This window comes from Triturus cristatus, chromosome 6 (genome assembly GCF_964204655.1).
Source record: "Triturus cristatus chromosome 6, aTriCri1.1, whole genome shotgun sequence".
Lineage (NCBI taxonomy): Eukaryota > Metazoa > Chordata > Amphibia > Caudata > Salamandridae > Triturus > Triturus cristatus.
The window spans coordinates 1003417421-1003437136 of record NC_140589.1 but is presented as its reverse complement, the minus strand read 5'-3'; the positions used below and the strand labels follow the sequence as shown (position 1 = coordinate 1003437136).

The window sequence follows — 19716 nt, the reverse complement described above, 5'->3', positions numbered from 1 at the left end:
TTGCACTTCAGCTGATTGATTTTAAGCCAGTTAAAAACCTTTGTGAGGCAAGACCTAATCATTGCCCCGTCAAAGTCGGTTCCTTTTTCACACGTAAAAATCAGCTGAGTGTCATCAGCATAGGAAACAATTTTGGCGCCCTCTTCCTCTACCAAAAATGCAAGGGGGATAGATATATATTAAAAAGGGTAGGACTGAGAATGGAGCCCTGAGGGACACCTACATTCATGGCTGGAACTGGGGATGAGAAAGGGGGGAGCCAGATGTCTTGAGATCTATTTGCCAAGAAGGATGACATCCATGTTAAGGCGGTCCCCCCCCAGACTGATGTTAGCAAGTCTCTCCAGGAGCCTCTCATGTGGGACCATATCGAAGACCGCCTACGTATCGAGCAATATCAGAACAGTCTTGCCTCCCTGGTCCAGCTTACCCTTGAGAAATTCAGTCACTTCCAGCAGAGCGGACTTCATACTGTAGTTAGCCCTAAAACCGGATTGGGACTCATGAAGGAGCTTCCCATCTTCAATGTGTTTTTGGAGGGCCTTGTTTACATGCTTCTCTAGTACTCTGGAGAGGGTCGGAAGAAGGGAGATTGGCCTGTAGTTGGCAGGGACCGTCGGTTTGGCGTTAGCCTTTTTTATCAGTTGAAGAATCTTAGCATTCTTCCATAATTTCTGCATGTTGCCCGAGGAGAGAGAAGCATTAAAGAGCTGGTTTACTGTGGGGTTTATGGTGGGAGCTAATAGGTTCAAGATATTCCCTGGACATGGGTCAGTAGGAGAGCCAGACTTAATGCTTTGGAGAGGGGTCAGTGACTCTTCAAGCTGAAACTCAACGAAAGCTAGTAAAGATAGAGGATCCAAGAGGTGAAATTTGCTATTAGAACTAAGGTAGAAAGTCAGTTCTTCCTCTGAGATGTTAGTGAAGGCTTGTTGGATCATGGAGATCTTTTGTGGAAGAATTCAACTATTTACTTAGACCATTCTTCAGTGCATGGCCCTTCCTTTGTGCCGGCTCTCAGGGCAGTAAAGGATTTAACTATGCTAAAGATTTCCTTCCTCTTATTTGGGGCATTTTCTATCTTGGTTTGAAAGAGGTTTTTCTTGGCTGTCTTCACGAGAATGTAATGAGCATTTAAGGTGTCTTTATACACCTTCCTGTCCTCAGGTAGATAGGATTTACGCCATTCTCGTTCAATTGTTCCACAATTTCTGGTGCGAGATCTAAGGGAATCGTTAAACCATGGAGCTGGTGGGGCTGACCTCTTTGAGGAGCAGCAAACAACCAGTACCACTGCATCAATGTTGGTTCGGAGCCATGAATCTATTGAGAGGGCGTCCGAGTCGGGGCAGCCAGACAGCTCTGGTGAGGAACGACCGAGGGCGTCTGCTAACATCGGGATGGTTATTTTATTGAACGTCATGTAATTAGAGACTCTCTGCCCTGTGTTAGCTCAAGGGGCTGTGGCAGAGTTGGGAATGACGAATTTTAATAGGAGGTGGTCAGACCAGGTAATGGGAAGAGGTAGTCTTACTGATATGTCAAAGTTGTGAACGATTTGGTCTAGGGTATGCCCCTTCTCATGGGTGGCCAAAGAAACAGATGGAAATATGTTGCAGGCCTACAGCGCCTCCAACAAGGAAATTGTTTGAGGGTCTCTTCCATTGTCCATATGTATATTGAAATATCCCACAATGAGGCAGTTGTTGTATTTTAAGGCCAGGGAGGTGGTGGCTGTATTAAGCGTAGTAATAACATTTCCAATAGCACTGGGAGGTCTGTAAATCAGAAATCCAGCTATGCTATGGTGGGGGGATAAGATACAGCAGAAGCCTAAGCAGTCTCGTTTTTTATTGTAAATTATGGCAACACCTCCCTCCTTCCCATTCAATTGGTCCCTCCTAAGAATGTTATAACCCGTAGGGATGGCAGTGAGAAATAAAAGATCAGACTGTTAGTCTAAAAGTAGGCCATAAATTTATGGTTCATGCTTTTGTATAGAGCGACAACTTAAAAGGGTGGCCTTTAAGTTCTCTGTTTTCTTATTGTTTTTACACTTATTGTTGCGTGGGAGGATATTGGGTGCGAGTTTCCTGGGCTGAGAGTCCAGTTGCACTTATTGCATCGAAAGTCTACCTCCAACCACGGATCAGCGGCTGTACAGTGACATAATGTTAGCCGCCTAAGGCTAAGCAGTTTTTCCCTATTGCAATATAGTGGAAGAAACTCACCGGAGGGGAACTGGGCAGCATGGCCGGCGCCGAACGCCTCCGGGCGCAGACAGGCTTACCTTTGGCGCCAGCAGCGCGCCAGCTGTGCACGTCCACTTAGCCTATATATTCCCGTTTGCATCGGGAATATATAGGCTAATGCCTATGATGCAAACTGGATCGCCAACGCAGCTGAGGAAGCGGAAACTGCATAGGCATAAGTGAGGAGCCCGATAGTAGCCCCAGCCCTCCACAATCGGCGTATAAGCCGCGGCGGACCAGGACTGGAGGAAAAGCGAGATGCGAATCGAAGCAGCTAAGGAGGTGTAGGCAAGCAGAATCAAGTAAAGTGCAAGTGCGCATAGGTAGGAGAAATTGTTAAAAAGCACAGAGTAATTCAGCCAGACATATACAATTTAAAAAGTAATAAAAACCTAGTAGCAGGGCAGGAAACACCAAATCCTACAGCTATCAGCTGCGCACAGCCGTTTGCATCGGGAATATATAGGCTGATGCCTATGATACAAACTGGATCGCTAGCACAGCTGAGGAAGTGGAAACTGCGTGGGCGGAAGTGAGTAGCCCGATAATAGCCCCAGCCCTCCACACAATCGGCATATCAGCAGCAGTGGACCAGGACTGGAGGAAAACCGAAATGCGAATCGGAGCAGTTAAGGAGGTGTTGGCAAGCAGAATCAAGTAAAGTGCAAGGGCGCATAGGTAGGAGAAATTGTTAAAAAGCACAGAGTAATTCAGCCACACATATACAATTTAAAAAGTATTAAAAATGTAGTAGCAGGGCAGGAAACCCTGAATCCTACACCTGTAAGCTGCACTTGTCCATTTACATCGGGAATATATAGGCTAATGCCTATGATGCAAACTGAATCGCTAGCGCAGCTGAGGAAGCGGAAACTGCGTGGGAAACAGGGGCTCAAATTAGATCATAAATTCAAAGGTGTCCTGAACAGGGGCCCCCAAAATATGTTTGGCCCAGGGCCCCCCAAATCCTTAAGATGCCCCTGATTGGGACACCTGGGACGCTGACACCTAGAGGATAATGCACTGGCACATTGAGTTGAAACTACCACTTAGACAACAATACACAAACAATAAAACTGGACACCCCAGAAACAGTGACACTGACACACCTTCCATGCAGAATCTGTGTATATGCCCTTGTATAAAAGTATTCTACTGTCCATAAACTGATGATTATTTGGGGCTTCATGGAAGGGAAACTCATAACTAGTGAGTGTGTGAGCTAATGTCTAAACATTCATATGAGTCATGAGGAGGTCACCAGATCTAACCTTCCTTGAGGTTCCACCATAGGAAAAGTCATAACTATGTAGAATAACCCACTGTGCATACATACATACATACATACATACATACATACATACATACATACATACATACATACAAGAGTTAGGAACTTTCACATGACCCAGACCTCACTGGGGTTCTACTGTAGGGAAATCCATAATTATTGAGTCCATCACACACAGACCACACATGTACAAATATAAGGGAAGCCTGCAAGATTCAAGATTTCAGTGGATCCCCATAGGGAACCAAATTCATACATTCACAGATCTGCATTGCTGTTGGTGAAAGTTGCAAACCCCATTCCCCTAGGGGGCTCCAGCTGATTTAAACCTGGAACTACTGAGCACATCAACCTGACCTCCAATGTATCTGTGTTAGGGAGGTTGTAAGACTCCGCTTCTATACAGGTCTCCACTCCAACTTTAAAGAAACCCACAACTGCCAGACAACACTTTGCTAACAGAGACAGCCTTTAACACCGAGGCCATTTAAAGTGAAACACAACATAATGTGCGATAATATAAAGTAACGTGACAGAATACAACATGATAAGTCGAAATTCGGTGAAGCATTGCTAGGCTTCGAGATTTAACTCAAACAGACAACCACCGGTTACATCTGCCAAAATCTATGGCCTGAGAGCTTACATTCCTAGAGCAGGACTGTCAACAGTGGGCCCAGAGTTTCAGGGTATCTACATAAAACCCATGTACATAGAGTCAGTCCTGGACCTATGATGGTATTAACCTTTCCTTTCTCCGCATACATTTTGAGAATTCAGGGACAACAAGTCCAAATCAAACCAATAATTATAAATGTTTCAAAATGTTAGCTCCAGTCTCCACTCCTCTTATTAGCAATGAAGGCTCACCTTTTCCTAAATCTACAATTGGGGCACTATGAATCAAAATAAATGAATTATGTGCATACCTTGCCTTTCAGAACAAACTAGGATAACACGCTACAAGTGGTTAGCCCTGTAGGCCCACCTTCAGATTTCCTCGACGATGAGTCGAGGTAACTCATGGTACATCAGAAACTGACCACCTGTGTGCAACTATCATGCTAATGCTTCCCTTCAAAGACAGATATATATGCTTCACGGGGAGAGGAGCGCACTTCACCCACTGCAGAAAGGTGCAATTTGCAATTCCAAACTCAGTTTCAGAAGAGTAAAATCATTATGTCGAGAATGATATAATTATCTAAATAAATGTGCAGCCCAGGCTGTAGCAGGGCCCAACTAAAAAGTTGTCTTTTTCTCGTTTCAATTAAGTAGAAAGAAGAATAACATGTTAACTAATGCAAGAGAGGCGAAACGAAGAGCAACTAATGCCCTCTTGATTGCTGGTCTATACTCTGTGTTCTGAGTACACTACTTTTCTGCAGGGGATTAAAATCTTGTATGCACGCATAGTAAGAAGCTGACTGGTATTCAGTCTGCCTTGCATTTTTTTTAAATGTTTTTCTGCGTGCCATGTTGAATCATTTTCTTCCTAGCGCCAGGAAGCCATATCGTAACAGTGTGCTTTATAATAAAATCAAACGGATAAAGAAAAAAACCTTAAACGCTATAATCCCATGCCAACCAGTGTGACACAGCTATTTTCTCAATTTACCTCTGGTATTTGTATTTTTGCATAAGAGGATTTTGTAGTTGTCTAACTACAAGTGTCCGCAATGTAAGTGCCAAATACCGTTACTGTACAATACAGTACTACACTGGATACTCATTCTAAACAAACTCCACACCAGATCCTTTAGACCGTCATCAGCATCAAAGGTAGGTGTTAATTTACTAGTGCGCGGCAAAGCCTACAGATTATTATTCACGACCAACATATCCATAACGGTCCTACTCATCAGTCAAAAAGTGAGCTACTGTTGCTGCACCTGGATTTACTTGGGATATAGCAACATTGGAGACTGGGCCCATTCCCCAGTCCTCGTCTTATGCTCAGCAAAAGAGTTAAGCATATGCCCACCTGCCAGCCACAATTCTCCTCTTACCTTACCTCACCTGTTTTTTATTTTAAAGCTAACGCTGATAAGAGAGCTAAAGCTGTTGCTAGGCCAGACTTAAAAATGAGGCAACACAACAACAGTCGGCGACCATGTCTCCCTTACCTTGTAGCCTCTGCATCACATTGGCAATATCCCTGGGAGATCTCCCTACTCCATGCCTTGAAGAGGCCATGATGATGATGCTGGTGCAGCATGCAACCGCACAGTGACAGGATGTTCAGGCTAGGCCCTCAGCTGGATGCAGACGTTCAACTACTTCCCTAGAAACGTGCTGCGTAACTTCATCTTGCGCGGCGCTTCCTGTGCTGGTGTTAGTTCCGCTCAGAAAGCACGCAGTTGTCCTTCCGACGAGCAACAACTGCCTGAAACAAGAAACAAGAAATCATATGTTATTTTGGCAAACACAAACTCATGCAAGAAATTCTGCAAAACCGAAGTACATTTGCATAAGCGCCTCAAAAAGAAATGAAGAGTGCCAGACACAGTGCATAATTGTATCCCTCTTGCCAAAGAAACAATTCATGCTGAAAGCCTACTTAAAAGACAAGTGGCGTGTGCCTGTCAGACATCAATATTTTCATGTCAGTCCCAGAGGGACAATTTTGCAAATGACAATACTCCGATTTAGGTAGAACTGTGAAACAAATGCAAGCATCGTTCTGGAACATTCTAAGACAGAGCTAGTATGAGTTTAACTCGAAAAACAGATCTTCCCTTTTGCGGCGAAGTAGAAGTTTAGTGGTAGTTGAGTGTTTTAAAAATAATTCTAGATGGCTTGGCACTTAAACTGACTGAAACAGTTAAAAAGGAAAGCAATCTGTAAGTGGTGTTCCCCTTTTTATGATTTTTGTTCGTTTGATTGTGCCGAATACCTCACTTTTCCGTTCACTATTCTGAAAGCATTCACTGCTTTCTATTCCCTATAGAGCACATAAAAAAGAAAGTCTTCGACCCCCTTTCGAAAAAGTTGCATATTAACACAATAATAGTTGATTCACGCAATTGAAAGCTGAGAGGTCACGGGGGGTGGGGGGGGGCAGCTGAACAGCTCAGCAACTCACAAATTCAGGAGGCTTATTGAAACAAGCATTTGCAATGCAATAGGTCTCGCATTATTAAAGTGTGAGCTATTGGCATTGCTAAATAATGCAACACCAATAGCTCAAACTTTAATAATGTGAGACCTATTGCATTGCAAATGCTTGTTTATTTATAGACTATGGACAGCACATAATATAGAATAGCAAGAAATAATAGAGTGCTCAGCTGGTAGAATGAGCGCAGGATCTTTTCCCAGAAAATAACACCCGAGTTGCATTAGATCAACTCACAACAGGAGAGTCAACCCTTTTTAGATTCCAAGGAAGGTTCACCACCATTAAAACTTTGGTGTTGCTGTGTTTACCTATCTGTTGACCACCCTGGAACGAAACAGCAAATGATCATTTCTGGACCACAGAGCAAATCTTGTCATTTTGGTAAAATAATTAGCCCACCTATGGTAGGAAGTATTTTTGTCTATCAGACGTGTGGGAATGTAAGACGGTAAGTGGTAGTCTGTTCGTTGTGCTTTTCAGTAAGTTTCTAATTTCCAGATGTAAAGGTCGGTCAGTAGTGGGCGGCAGCTACAGTATTTTCGATTTGGGGGTGTTGTGGGGCCATCATTGACTCTTACTGGAGATTAAATGGATGTCCTAGGCCCAGGTGGGTTGCAGTGTTTTCAGTTTCCTGATTTCTCAGTCTCTATTCTGTGAGCCCAGTGCCAGCATCGCAATCCTACTTCGATGGTTCTATTACCAGGTTGACCTCAGGAGTCCTTCTATTGGTGTTAGTGGAACCGATCCCGCTGTCCGAACATGGTGTTCATGATGTCTAATGCAGCTCTTCTCAAACCCATGGTTCAGGACCTTAACACAGAAGGCTGGAATGAGGTTGCATGGTGGGTCAGTTAATTGAAAGTCATTCCCAACTCACACAAATCAAATAGAAAAAGAAGCATTTTCTGTTCTGCAGAAATGTCTAATAAATCCCACATTTCCCAGGACTTTAGTAGAAATGGTCACTGAGTGAAAATAGGTGCTTTTGCCCATCCCCCTTTTTACTAGAGAGGGAATAAGGAGCAGGGGTGGCTCCTGAGATGTCTAGTGGGTGGAACCTGCTTTCCAGCCGGAATACAAACAAATGGAGTAACAACTGTTCTGTGACAGAAGTGTACTGTTCTGTGTGTCCGTGTGTATGTCCGTGTGTGTCTTTGTGCATGTTACATGGCAAGCTTGATGGACGAGAGAGCTTCTCGTCTTCTTCCTCTTCTCATTCTTCGAGTTTATTGCAGCTTCCTGGGGAAGGCGCCCAGTGCAGGAGGTGAGTGTAATGCATTTCAAGTACTTATCTGCAGGGGTTTAAGTGGGATGAAAAACTTGTGGTCTCTCAAAGGGGCGTGGCCGATGTAATTAGGGCGTGGCTTAAAACATGTAAGCTAAAGATCTGTGCTTAGCATAGTGTGCCACCTGACTGGTAATTTGCTGCTTCTGTCATTGCATTCAGATGTAAAATACAGCAAGTAACATCACACCTACAACAAGCCAGGAGTATTGGCTTTGCCAATGGCTATTAGTTGCATAAGATAAATAAGCAACAACTATGGCTTCGTTGTATAGTGAAAATGCTTCAAGTCTAAAATGTTGAGACTGTGAAAGAACTATTACGAGTCTCTTTTGAGTTACATCAACGGCAGAGAAGGGTGGTGCTGCCGCAGATTAACATTTTCTTTTCTTCATCCTGAGGGTGAGGGCAGCAATGGAGAGCCCAATAGGCACCCGTCCCTGCACCTGCTTGTTAGAGCTGTTGGTACTGAGCACCGGCAAGACCCGGCCCACTTAAAGCCCTTCTTATCCGCAAAGAGAGAAACCTTTCCAAAGAGACAGGTGCACTAGAAGAGAGAGTTCGCTCAGGAGGTTTGATTTCTACCCGAATCTCATGCACGTTGATATTAACAGACAGACAGACAGACAGCCCTCCAGTCTTGGAAGGCAACCCTGGCTGTTGGCTAGATTGAACCCAGCAGCCCCATGTGGGCCGAGCGAGGCACCAACCAGCCCTCGTGTTAGATCCTTGGCACCCACGGGTGTCTCACAAGGGGCCATGTTTGATAGGATCTAGAAGGGAATGCGCTGGCCGTCGTGTGTGGTTGGTTTCAGCTCGAGGGGGTGCGCAGATGCAGGGGGGGCTTTTAAGGGTAGCTGATGTTTGCTGCTCCTGGCCTCGTGTTACTGCTTCTACTTTAGCACGTTCGTCTTATGACAGAGGTTTTAAAAGTTAATATAGCTTTAGTTCTAGCGGACTTTAATGCCTGTGTTGGTGCCGTTAGACGTATTTAATTTTCTGCAGCCTTCAGGTTTCGAAAAACCTAAAGTGACATGTTATATGTGTCTGAAGTAGCGTGATGTCACTTCCTGTTATGTTTTCAGGGAGCCAGAAACATGTGATGTCACTTCCTGTGATGTCATCACGATGCTACAGACGTGTGACAGCACTTCTCGACACCGACTGCTTTTGGCCAAATTACCTCACACAGCAATCCTTTGTTTTCCACTTATTCTATGTTCTTTCGTCTACAAACTAAGAGCATTGCTGCTTCGCGAAGTAACTTGTTTCTATGTTGTGTTTTCAAATGATGGGTGCCTCGGAGACGAGGAGGCTTTCTGGACTCAGTGTGATAGGGTCATCGGATAACTTGCCTTTTACTCTTATAACCATAGGAAGCACTAGGTGGTGAGCCATACTACAATCCTTTATGATGACTCAAATCACCATCTTTGAATGTACCGGAACCTCTTGTGCTACAGTTTCAATAGCATATTTTTGGTGTGTCTATTAGCAATTTAATAAAAGGTGGTAATCTCTTGCTAAAGAAAACAAGCGGCAGTGAAAGCGATCGCTATTGTAAAAAAAAAAACACACCCACGAGTGGTGCGCGAGCACACGCCTCAGCGAGCCAGATGTTTTCAATTATCGCGTCCGTGTCCGGGCACGATAATTGAAACCACATGGCCTTTCGTGCACGTAAAAACACCAATAGGCCAGGGGCGGAGCAATGCGCCCGCCTTTGGCCTATTGCGTGCTCTGCTGGGAAAAAACATGCACGCAAAGGCCAATAGCGGGGCACAAAAGGAAAAGCACACGCACAAGCGTGTGCGATTCCTGGCTCCTTTTTAGAACCCAGGACAAAAGAACTCTCGCTGTGCGAGTAGGTCTGCGCACTGCATCGCTAGGCGCGAGACCTAAATATTCCATGGCCACTCCCCTAGTCTGTTGGTGAAAAGGAACAGAAGCTCTCAGTATGATACATAAATACAGATTTACAGGTGTAGATATATATTAGATGGGATTATACAATCCCTGTATAAAAACCCATATCTAATGTATTTATAATAGACAACTTGTGACACTCCCAGTCACCTATTATAAAGAAATGACGTATAGCTTATTGCAGTTGAGTCCTGACATCACAAAGTCAAAGCCACCAGCCAAGAGAGAAAGGCAGATTATGGGGCATAACTAAAGCGGTTGTTTAAATACCTTAAATCAAGGTTCCTTTTCTTTCTTCTGCTTTGTATTCCTAGCTGTACAGTGACAAGCAGAAAGGAGCTATTTATGGCAACACGTTTATTTTCTTCACTTATTAGGTAATTATAGAAAATTTAAAATCCTTCTGCATGTTCCTACACGTTCCAAGCTATTGTACCTTTAAAATAAAAAAAATGACTTGTATTAAACTGATTGTAATATATTTTTTCAACAAATGTCTAATAGCTTTTTGGATGTGTTTAATTTTGCACTAGATATTCTGTTTTGATTTTTATATTTGCGGTCATACTCTCGCTTTAATATATGCACCAAGGATTTAAGTTGCTTATGGGAATGGTGATGGTGTGTGGTATATTTGCGTTTTTATTTATTTAGTTTTGTGCATGGGGCTTTGAACCAGCTAAAGCTCGCCTACAGAAGTCAGGTATTAACATAACATCTATAGGAGGGGTAAACAATTGCAATACTTGTGCTGCACCTCTGCCACTGCTATTTTGTTTTACCTTGAGCTATTTGGTAGAAAATTCTTCAACCTATATTGGCGTACTTAGATGATCTTGACATCCTGCACATTTTCGGTTCTCAATAACTCAAAAAATATGCTTTTTCCAAAAAGTCTACTACATGAAATAGAACGTATGTTTTTAATTGTGTTTCGACTAACAGTTTGGAGAGCTGACACAGACTTATAGGGCCCGATTCACAAAACTAACTTAAGACAAAATCCTAAACTTACTACCAGTTTGGTATTCATAGAAGGCACTTACTCATTTCGGTATTCACAGAAGTTAGGAGTCCTAACTTTAGGACTCCTAAATGCCTTCTGTGAATACCGAAAGTCTTAAAATTAGGATTTTTCTCAGTTTAGGAGTAGTAAAGTTAGGACTCCTAATTCAGCTGGTTGTTTACTGATGAAGCTGTGATCAATCCTTTAAATGGAAAGTTGTTCAGTGAGATTGTTCTTAGTGTTTTTTTACACTTATAATTAACATACTTTAGCATAAATGAAGTTTGGCAGAGGAAAATACCTTTTTGTTCCGACTGGCAAATGAACTAGTTAGCCAACTTGTCAAATTCTGTGTGACTCGCTCTTTCTCTTGGTACAATGTGCAACTCTGTTTAGGACAGCAACAAAGGCATTCAAAGTTCTCCTTGGGTGGGACAACTTCACCTAGTTGACTGTTAACCCTAAACTAATATGATGCAACCCTGCACAGTTCTCTTCAGAGGTATTTATTCTCCTTTTCTTCCACTGGAGGACTGGCTCTCCAGAATTGCGCCCAGAACATTAGATTATTTTTAGGCTGTCCGGTTTTAGGTTTAAACCTATAATAACCGATAGAACCCCACTGAAATAGAAATAGCCCTCACCAGTGAAAACATATAAACACTGAAAAAACACCTTCACAACCACAAACTAAATGCCATTCAAAGAAAGGAAAAAGAGAGTGAAAGATCAATTTCTTTCTTCCTAAAAGGGCCAATACAATGTACCTTTGTTCTACAAGTCTGGGCTAACATTATTCTGCTTGAGTTTTGTTGTTTAGAGATGCCACTAAAATATTGTTTCTTCTTCCTTTTGTTTTTTTCAGTTTTGTGGTGTTTGGTCTAAAGATACAGGGTTTAGAAGCATGTTTGGGGTTTTGTTTAATTATTTTATAAACTGTAGAGAATCAGGAAATATCAAAATCATATTTGATATTTTGGCTGTGTTTGATTCTTTCACTGATAGGTAAAATGGCTGGTTTTATAAGAATCTTTCCTAATATGTGTCATTACATTTACCCACAGAGAATGAGTAAAAACCCTTCATACATCAGCCCCCAGTTTCTGGTGAGTCAGTATTGATTGTAGGCCAACATCTCAGGCTTTAAACATTCAATGCAAGGTATAGTGACAAGTATATGTGAAACGAGCGCTATCACCAAGCATCTGGGAAGTGGTTAAAACATGACATCAGACTTTTGGAAAACATGGAACGCAGAGTCACTTGGAATGCTGTGAAAAAAGGTTCTTTCCAAATTACACAAAGATTGGAGTGATATTGTTTTTATTTGCAGTGATTCAACTATGTATATGAAAAAGTTGTGTGATGACCTGTCAAAATTGATACCTGAGCTGAAGTGCTTCCCTGTAAGAGATCCTTGCCACGTGTTAGATGGTATGCTGAAAGCATCTTTACAATCTTCAGAGTTTATGAGGAATGCTATTGACCTTTTAGTCCATTCTGGTGCACTGTTTTGTTATTTAAAACGTAAATTATTTACCATTTTGTGCTTTGTGGGGCATCAAAGAAAGAGTCATCCCAACTGTGTCCCTTAGCTGATGGTTCTCAGTCCAAGGGGCTATGAATGCTATATTATCCATGTGGCAACCGTTTACAGAATTTTTGCTGAGTGATATGCCAAAGGCAAGAAATGTGAGGATCTTTGGTCACATATTGTTAGTGATGTGATAAAAGTACACTCTACTGCATTCTTAGGTTTTTACAGGAAAACATAACTGCTGTAGTGGACATAATAAAAAGACTAGAGTCTGAAAACACCCTTGTCTGCCAAGTGTTCAGCATAATTGGTGTAGATGTGAAACATCTCATTGAGAGTGGGCTGGGCGACACCTTTACTGTCTTTGGCACTGCAGCAAGATCTATGTTGTAGTGCCTGCCACTTGGTAAGCAAATAACTCCGAGGGCATTGTGTACTGGCTGCTTGGGGGTTGTCCATCTCAAGTGCCAATGTTGAGAGGGCCTTTTCACAGAAGTTTACATGAGAAAGAGCGAGCGCACATGACCAAAGACTGAAGAAGTATTATATGGTGTACTACAATATGTTTAATTTGCAAAAATCTATTTGAACCTCATATACACTATACTTACACTGTCCATATCATGCGCTATCAGTGCAGAAAGCAAGAAATATTAACAGCAAAACGTTCCATAAACACCGAAAAAACACTGTTTCTGTAGTTTTTAATGGCGCGAAAATGTGCAACCACTGATAACCACTGTTTTTTTAAGGTATTGAAATCACTTGAAAACACTGAAAAAACTCCGCCAGATTTTACCAAAAATAGAAACTGAAAACAGGAAAGCCTAATTATTTTGTAAAATATCTATTCTGTCTATCTGCTCTTCAATTTAAGAGTGTCTCCCTTTACAAATGCATTTCACAAGTAGAGAAAGACATTCATTCTAGCATTTTAGATATTACTGTGATCACTTAATTCGGCGTTCCAGTTCATTAAAATGTTTCCTGTTGCAAACGGGAATGTCACATGATTAATCATTACATTATTTTGTAAAATATCTATTCTGGCTACCTGCTCTTCAATTTAAAGAATTTCTCCCCTTACAAATGCATTTCACAAGGAGTGAAAGACATTGATTCTCACACTTTAGATATTACTGTGATCACTTAATTCGGTGTTCCAGTTCATTAAACCCTGCGCCATGAGGGTAATTCCCCCGCGGCGCGGGGGGCGGCAGCGGGGCTGTGCTCGTGATGAGCCCAGCTCATCATGAGGCACAGTGGAGCTGTGCTCATGACGAGCTGGGCTCGTCACGACTCCACCCACTAATTGATTCTCCCGCACAGGCGGGGAATCACTTACGCGAAGGAGTGGCGCGACCGTTATGACGAGCCCAGCTCGTCATGAGCACAGCTTCACTGTGCCTCATGACGAGCTGGGCTCGTCATGAGCATACAAGCGGTTAAAACATTTTGAAGAACCGGGATTTAAACCCAGCGGCACAGGGGACACGCCCGAAGTCTTCGGGTTCACCTGTCTTAGAGTACAAAGACACGGGATTCTTCTGTTGACATCAAAGATCAATTTTATTAGCTGCAGCCAGTAACAGAGGTCCTAGAAGTACAACACGGTGTATGTTCTCAGGAGACTGCTCAACATAATAGAGCGGAGAATCGTCTTTTATGCCAAAAACCACGTTCCTGGCTAGCATCAATTACTCACATATTTGACCAATCAGAGGATGATATTTACAGAGGCATCACATAATGACAAACCCACTTTCAGTTATCCAACCCACCACCAGTGACAAGGCATAAATCCAGCATTCTTGCTCGAACAGGCCGGACGGGCCCATCATAAAAGACCTCAACCCAAATCAATAATTAGGCCATAAGGCCATAAAAGTAATGAGCAGAAACAGATGAGGAGAAAGATAGAGGGGTGTGTGCGTGTGCCATAGAATCAATAATGTCCTGCTCTTTGATCTCTATCTGACCAGCTGCTTAACAAGGTACTGGCTCAACAAGTTTAGCCTCGGGCAACAGGGTCAGTTGACTCAGGTCAAACTGAAGTCAACACGAGCTCAAACTAAGGTGTATGCGTCCCTAGAGGCTCGCTTGGCCACAGTCATCCTGTTGTCATTAGCCTATGTGAGGGCAACCACAAAATGGCGGTTATGTACAAAATGGAACCCACGGGAGCAGACTAGATCATCAAATACACAGTGAATCCATCGGTGTAGCATGACGAAAACGCTTACGCATACCGCACTTGTCAGTCGCGGTTCGCTGATACCAAAATCATCACGATACGACAACCTTCATTGAATGGGTTCAAAATTCACGGAACCACAATTTCCCGTTGCAAACGGAGAATGTTTGCAACTGAGAACGGCATATGAAGATTAATCATTACATTATTTTGCATAATATCTATTCTGGCTGCCTGCTCTTCAACTTCAGAGTGTCTCCCTTTACAAATGCATTTCACAAGTAGTAAAAGACATTCATTCTCACACTTTAGATATTACTGTGATCACTTAATTCGGTGTTCCAGTTTATTAAAACGTTTCCTGTTGCAAACGAGAATGTGTAGTGTTCTGTTCACGCATGCCTCTGGCGCATGGACATTCTGTTAGTATCTGCCTAGCTGCCTCGCGCTGCCAGTTGGCACGCGAGCCAAGCTCATGTTGACAGTTGGTCTAGAGACTGGAGGCAGTTGGAATGTACAGTTGGAACTAAGCCAGTACATGCAAAAAGAACAACAAACTCAGAATCTGCATTGACTTGCACAGTCTAAATAAACAAATTTGGATTGACTCTCATCCCCTTCCTGACATCTCAGAAATGTTGACCATGGTAACCGGTGCTAAGATCTTTTCAAAACTCAACCTTGCCTCCGCTTACCACCAGGTTGAACTCGACAATGAATCATGCCACCTCACTGCGTTCAACTCACCCTCAGGCATGTACCAATTCTGTCGTATGCCCTTTGGCCTGGCTTCGACAGCTTCAGTCTTTCAGTGTCTCATGGTCAATCTTCTTAAAAGACTTAAGAACATCGCCATCTTTCAAGATGATGTCCTTATTCATGGTATTGACCAGGCAACACATGACGAAACATTGAGTCAAGTCCTGTCTAGATTCCAAGAATATGGTGTGGTCTACAAACATGAGAAATGTGAGTTCTCAAAAGATTCTGTTGAATTCCTTGGTCACACAATCACGAGTGCAGGGGTAGCACCCAAACCCAGACTGGTTCAAGCTATATTGGATGCTTCTCCTCCCAAAGACAAAACAGGAGTGAAGTCACTACTTGGATTGACTGAGTTCTATTCTCGTTTCATTCCTGATTATGCAACTAAGGTATGCCCCATTTCAAACCTGTTGAAAAATCAAACTGTTTTTGTATGGGATGATGAGTGCAGACATGTTTTTGAGTGGCTAAAACCCCAACTCACCACTGTCAAAGCACTGAAACCTTTCGATCACTCATTACACTGCACCCTAACTGTCGACTCAAGCTGTTACGGTCTTGGTGCTGTCCTGACCCAGCAAGTAGGGACACAAGAACAAACAATTGGGTTTGCATCAAGAGTACTGAGAAGCACTGAGACTCACTATTCAGTCATTGAAAAAGAACTACTTACATGTTGGTGGGCCATCGAAAAGTTTAAATGTTACCTTTGGGGCAGGAACTTCACTCTACAAACCGACCACAAACCCTTAGTGGCTGGCCATCTTAGGCAACACCAGACATCGCAACGCAACGCCACACATAGCTAGTCTTGCATCTAAACTTCTCCAATTCAGTTTTGAAATTGTACACATCCCTGGTGGAAAGAACGTATGTGCAGATGCTCTTTCACGGTTGCCACCCATGCCGAACAGGTCAGAAGATGGAGTTAAACCCAATAGCAAAGAAGAACTTGATGACTGCATAGTCGCAAGTGTTAAACTGCAACATGATAGTTCGGTCAAGGAAAGTGATTGGTATGATGCTATGGACTGTGATGAAGTACCTAAATGTGTTAGGAAATACATAACTGAAGGCTGGCCCAAAGAGAAGAGTTAAAAGTTGATGTGCAACCGTATGTAAAAATCTGTGAGGAATTATCTGTTGAAGATGGTCTCATCTTCAGGTTAGATAAGATTGTTTCCCCTTTCAACCTCAGGAAAACTCTACTCACTAAAGTTCATGAGGGTCATATGGGTGCTACGCTCACCAAACGCAGAGTACGTGAATACTTCTGGTGGCCTCAGATGGAAAGAGACATTGACGCACTTGTCCAAGAATGCACCATTTGAGCTGGCAGTGACAAGACACTATGCACATCCAACCCGCCCCTCACCCCCATTCCTCTGCCAGACAATCCCTGGGAGAAACTAGGTATCGACGTATTGGGTCCCTTCCACACCCTACCTCATCTGACTCAGTTCGCCATAGTTTTAGTGGACTATTACTCCAAATGGCCAGAAGTCAACTTTTTGCCAAAGTTGACTCTAAAGAGATTCTCGACTTTATGAAAGAGGTTTTCATGCGGGAGGGATTTCCTAAGACTGTTATTTCAATGGGGTACAGTTTATCTCTGCTGAAGTTGAAAAATTAGTTAAAGAATCTTCCATCATCCACATCAAAAGCTCACTCTATCATCCCCAAACTAACGGGCTGGTGGAGAGACTTGAAAGAGTCATTGGGGACTGTATACGGTGGGCCATTGATCACAACAAAGGCATACCCATGGCGGTCAGAACCATGCTGTGGTTCTACAGAACCACGCCCCACTTGTCTACAGGTGTGTCTCCCTTTGAACTACTTAAAGGCAGAAAGGCCTGCTCTGAATTTAGACCTGCGTCGATGTCAAAGTGGTTCAAACATAGAACTCCTGCCCATGAGCTTGACAACATGTTTAGAAACAAAATCAGCAATATACAAACCAAACAAAAAACATACTTTGACTCCAGAAAACATGTCTCCAACCGGATATTTGTGGTGGGTGACAAGGTGAGAATAAAGAAACAAGATTTGTCAGGAAAGGTGACTCCAAGTTCAGCGAACCAGTCTGCATTGATAACATTTGTGGCAGTGCTGTTTGTGTCAATAAGCGTAATTTGTGGAACATGAACAAGATTGTAAAAGTCAACGACTTGTGTGGTAAGAGGCCTGTCCAAGGGTCTGACACAGTCTCAACACATTTGTCTGTTCAAACTCACAGAGTTTCGGATGTTGTTAACAACCCTCTTGTCTCCCCCAGGAGGAGTTGCAGAGACATCAGAGTGCCTATAAGATTCAGGTAATTATCTTCCCTCTTTCTCCTTCCCTCCCTCTTCCCTTCTTCCCTTCTATGCTCTTGTGTTCTTCTTCCCTCCTTCTAGGGAAAGATATATATGTAGTGTTCTGTCCACGCGCGACTCTGGCGCGTGGACATTCTGTTAGTATCTGCCTTGCGCTGCCCATTGGTGCGCGAGCCAAGCTCATGTTGACAGTTGGTCTAGAGACTGGTGACAGTTGGAATGTACAGTTGGAACTAAGCCAGCGCTGTGCTTGAATGCACGCCGGGCGTTGTCTGTGGGATCTTCTCACCGGAACTTAAATAAATCTACTCACCATCATGGATGTCTCCTGTCATTACTATAGAATGTCATATAATTAATAATTACATTGTTTTGTAAAATATCTATTCTGGTTAGTGCTCTTCAACTTAAGAGTTTCTCCCTTTACAAATGCATTTCACAAGGAGTGAAGGACATTCATTCTCACACTTTAGATATTACTGTGATCAATTAATTCGGTGTTGAAGTTCATTAAAACGTTTCCAGTATGATTATGTATGAAAATAGTGCTATTTACAACAGTCAGATATTCACAAAATGGTGCCTGACATGCATAAATGGTTTCATTACCGCCTATTCGTATGTCACAACTGCGCACAATTACTTAATATCCAATCTCATGCAAGAGTTGAAAGAGCAAAGCGTGGTATGCCTTGAGCATTTGTGAATATCCACAAACTTGTGAACTTGCTAGAGTTCACAAACTCCTCTCCAAACTTTAACCACCTGGAGAAAGGATAGAGATTTACTCTACCAAAGGGCTGGAGAATTTCACCTTTCAAGGTGGGAAAACAAACGGAACACCCCAAACTTTGTGCATGTTTCAGAGACGGGGGTCCTCCATGATAAAAAAAAATTCCCAGTGGAGAAAATACATTTGCATTTACGCAGAGGTCTACCTTTCTCCAGTGCAGAGTTGAACCCTGAGCACAACTCTACATTGGGGTAATAGCACATATCAGATGGCATTGACAGTAGTTCATCTGGAAAGCTGGTATTGGTGAAGTGTTTTTAAATCCCCAGTACATTTACACTCGTCTATTGGAGTACAGGTACAGGTGCAAATTTCAATTTTTGCGAATTGGGTCAACACACTGCATTCACCCACTTGGTTTTTCCTATTTTTTCCTGTTTTTTTAAATACAAGGGTCTTGAGCCTCTTCTGAAGAAGAAATATGTACTGAGGAAGCAGCAAATGAAAAGTCCTGTGGTGGCAACACCAGCAGTAGTGTGCAACTCGGTGGCTGTGAAGGGAGATCAGATGAGAAGTGTTATTACAAAACCTTGAAGTATCTCACTTCTGCATTTATGGCACTTCTGCTCTCTCTTCACTTTTATTTCAGTTTACAAGCCATTCTTTTACACTGAGCCAGAGATGAAAGAGTGTTATATTGGAAAGCTATATTGGAAAGCTATGAGCAAGGCAAAGTCTACAAATTACCATAGGCAGTTTTTCAGCAATGTTTCCCAGACTTAATTCGCTTGTCTTGCTTTTTAGGTTTTAATGTAATTGCATTGAGGGGTCAGTTAAAAGGTTTCCTGAACCACCCACACGTGCTCTGCCAAAATGTATTTTTTCAGGTGGCTTTCTGGCATGTTCATGCACTTTTTAACTGGGTCCTCGTGTGTCTATCCCATTCAGGCTAAAAAATTAGGCAATTTTCATTTCAAAATTTGGGATCATGGAAAGAAGGCAGCATTCAGGCCCAGATTTAATAATATTTTGCGTCATTGGTGCACCACTTTTTTTGGCGCATTCATTTCACAAAATGTATTTTGGGATTTACAAAACCACATAAAGCCTGATTGTTGGAAAATGACCCTCTCTTAAGTATCACCCAAAACTCTCTCCCTTTCTCCACTTCTTTTTCTGAACTTCCTTTTGTTGGCTTTAGGACTCTGCACACTTTAACACTGCTAACCAGTGCTAAAGTGCATGTGCTTCTCCCCTAAACATGGTGACATTGGTGTATGCCTGATTG

General features: G+C 42.7%; 1 protein-coding gene across 1 annotated transcript in view; it reads right to left on the bottom strand.

Annotated features, from left to right (window-relative positions):
* SYNE1 (spectrin repeat containing nuclear envelope protein 1) overlaps nt 1–19716 on the bottom strand; it is a 1959630-nt gene that overhangs the window by 1913311 nt on the left and 26603 nt on the right. Inside the window, exon 2 of the mRNA XM_085611789.1 lies at nt 5670–5929. Coding sequence (XP_085467915.1) covers nt 5670–5739 — 70 coding nt within the window. The 5' untranslated portion in view covers nt 5740–5929. The remainder of the gene's footprint in view (nt 1–5669; nt 5930–19716) is intronic.